Raw genomic sequence first — 2719 nt, forward strand, 5'->3', positions numbered from 1 at the left:
CCTAAAATATATATGTTATTTCTTGTGGAGGAAAATTGAACCCTTTTTTAGGGATATTCCTCCCTTTTTAGATCCTTTGTACTTTTTATTGAAAAGAAATAATTCAAATATCAACAAAATATTTATAATTTATCATAATAAAATATTTTTGACGTTAAAAAAAAATATGAAACCAGCACTTAAGCTTAAAGATAATAAGTACCAACTTCACTTCAATTATTTTTTTTGAAAAACAGATCTAAATAAAAACAAAAAAATACTGATTCATTACTTACAAGTCACGACTATAATTTTTTAATAACAAAAGATGAGGAAGAATGATGTAACCAATATTTTAATTGCAAGATAAATTGGATAATCAAGAATCATGGAAGCAAGGTTATTGGTCTTAGAAAAGGTCCGAAACTGGACCTTGCTACAGACCCACTCCCTCATTGGTGTCAGTCCCAACAGCAACAAGGATATAAATATAAGGGGTGTCCGTGAATTCTGGTACATGTGCTGTCTGGTGAGATGGGGAAGATTTGAGAGGTAACTGAACTTAGTTAATCAAAAGTTTTTCGGAGTTTAAGATGGTTATGGGAGGGCTGATAAAAAGTATTTTTTATTTAATTTTTTTTTAAAATAATAATATTTTTTTCTTTTTTAAAATTTATTTTCAAAACTGAATTAAAGATAAAATTAAAGAAATAACGGAACTGCAGTTATGAAAAGTGGGGGGGATAGCGCACTTTGTCTTGGCTTTAATTAAATATAAAATTACTTTACACCTAACTGAAGGTTACCTAGAGTTTAATGTTCCTTATTTGATGCTAGTATCATCAAGTTGTATCATCTAGAGAGATACCACCAGCCACTCCCTCAAACCTGTCTCACCAACTCACATCTAGAAGCAATTAGGGTCACTTCTCTCTCTCTCTCTCTCTCTCTCTCCCACACACACACACGCGCGCGCGCGCACACACACACACACCCAAAGAGTCAAATGCCTATAAAATCACTTCTCGAGTAATCTCAAGGGCCGGCCTTAATGTTCTAGCAACAAGAAAAAGAAGGAAGGCCTCCATTTCTACTACAGCAGTACCGCACGCCGGTCAAAAAGAAGAAGAAAGCCGCACCAAAAACATTGCGGTTGCCATTCCTACTTGTAAATCCTACTGAAATGGGAAGGTCTCCTTGCTGTGAAAAAGCTCATACAAACAAAGGTGCATGGACCAAGGAAGAAGATGATCGCCTTGTTGCTTACATTAGAACCCACGGTGAAGGTTGCTGGCGTTCACTTCCTAAAGCTGCTGGCCTTCTAAGATGTGGCAAGAGTTGCAGACTTCGTTGGATCAACTATTTAAGACCTGATCTTAAACGTGGCAATTTTACTGAAGAAGAAGATGAGCTCATTATCAAACTCCATAGTCTCCTCGGCAACAAGTAAGCCTAGCCGAGTAATAATTGAAAAAACCTAACCCTTTATGCTAAGGTTGAATATTTTATGCTAATGGTGTCTGCTATTTTTGTTGTAGATGGTCACTTATAGCCGGAAGATTACCAGGGAGAACAGATAATGAGATAAAGAATTATTGGAACACACATATAAAAAGGAAGCTCTTGAATAGAGGCATAGATCCTGCGACTCATAGGCCACTCAATGAACCAGCCCAAGAAGCTTCAACAACAATATCTTTCAGCACTACTACCTCAGTTAAAGAAGAGTCGTTGAGTTCTGTTAAAGAGGAAAGTACTAAGGAGAAGATAATTAGCGCGGCTGCTTTTATATGCAAAGAAGAGAAAACCCCAGTTCAAGAAAGGTGTCCAGACTTGAATCTTGAACTTAGAATTAGCCTTCCTTGCCAAAACCAGCCTGATCGTCACCAGGCATTCAAAACTGGAGGGAGTACAAGTCTTTGTTTTGCTTGCAGCTTGGGGCTGCAAAACAGCAAGGACTGCAGTTGCAGTGTCATTGTGGGTACTATTGGAAGCAGCACTAGTGCTGGCTCCAAAACTGGCTATGACTTCTTAGGGATGAAAAGTGGTGTATTGGATTATAGAGGTTTGGAGATGAAATGATTAAAGATACCTGGAGCTAATTAATGTTGATGTTGTAGTTGAAAAAGAACGGAGAGAAATGATAAAAGGGATTGCTATTAGATTGAAAATCTCTTAAATTAATCTCTCTCATCTTTTATTTTTCCTAATCTCTAATTTGTATGAATACACTATTTGTACAGTTTAGTGATCATTATAACTGGTGAATGTTTTCCACTCATCGAGATATTACTTGCTTTTGACATGTACATGATTTCGTTTCTTTTCTCGGTTCTCCTTCTCTTTTTCCGGGAAAGTTGGGCGATGTCAGATGTTCAAAAGGTCCATGTTGTTAGTCGTTGCTATTTGCTGCCAGCAGGCAAGGATATTCTGAAAGTTTATCATGCCCTCCACCCTGATCCATTTTTTATATTTCCTTTTCTTTTCCGATTTAGATTCTTTTTTTGGGCTTTGTCTTCATTGGAAAAGTTCGATTTTCTTTTGTAGAAAATGGATAAGCTGTGAGCGGAGGAGAAATGAGGAGGATGGGAGTGGTGGGTAACCCATCTTTTATATTGTAATAAAAGCACAGAAACCCTACTCTATAAAAAAGAAGTGTAGAGGAACCAACAACTGTCCGTAGTACCACCCCATTCTACCAACCTAATATTTGATTATCGAAGCCCCATGATCCAACCAG

At 37.3% G+C, this 2719-nt stretch overlaps 1 protein-coding gene across 1 annotated transcript; it reads left to right on the top strand.

The window, feature by feature from the left end:
• Positions 1–960: 960 nt before the first annotated feature.
• LOC105141228 (myb-related protein 308-like) lies at positions 961–2278 on the top strand. Its single transcript, XM_011048397.1, has 2 exons — positions 961–1425; positions 1518–2278. Exons 1-2 carry the CDS (start codon positions 1163–1165, stop codon positions 2059–2061), a joined length of 807 nt encoding a protein of 268 aa, XP_011046699.1. The 5' UTR covers positions 961–1162; the 3' UTR covers positions 2062–2278.
• Positions 2279–2719: the final 441 nt, after the last annotated feature.

This window comes from Populus euphratica, unplaced genomic scaffold, assembly GCF_000495115.2.
Source record: "Populus euphratica unplaced genomic scaffold, PopEup_1.0 scaffold115.1, whole genome shotgun sequence".
Taxonomy (NCBI): domain Eukaryota; kingdom Viridiplantae; phylum Streptophyta; class Magnoliopsida; order Malpighiales; family Salicaceae; genus Populus; species Populus euphratica.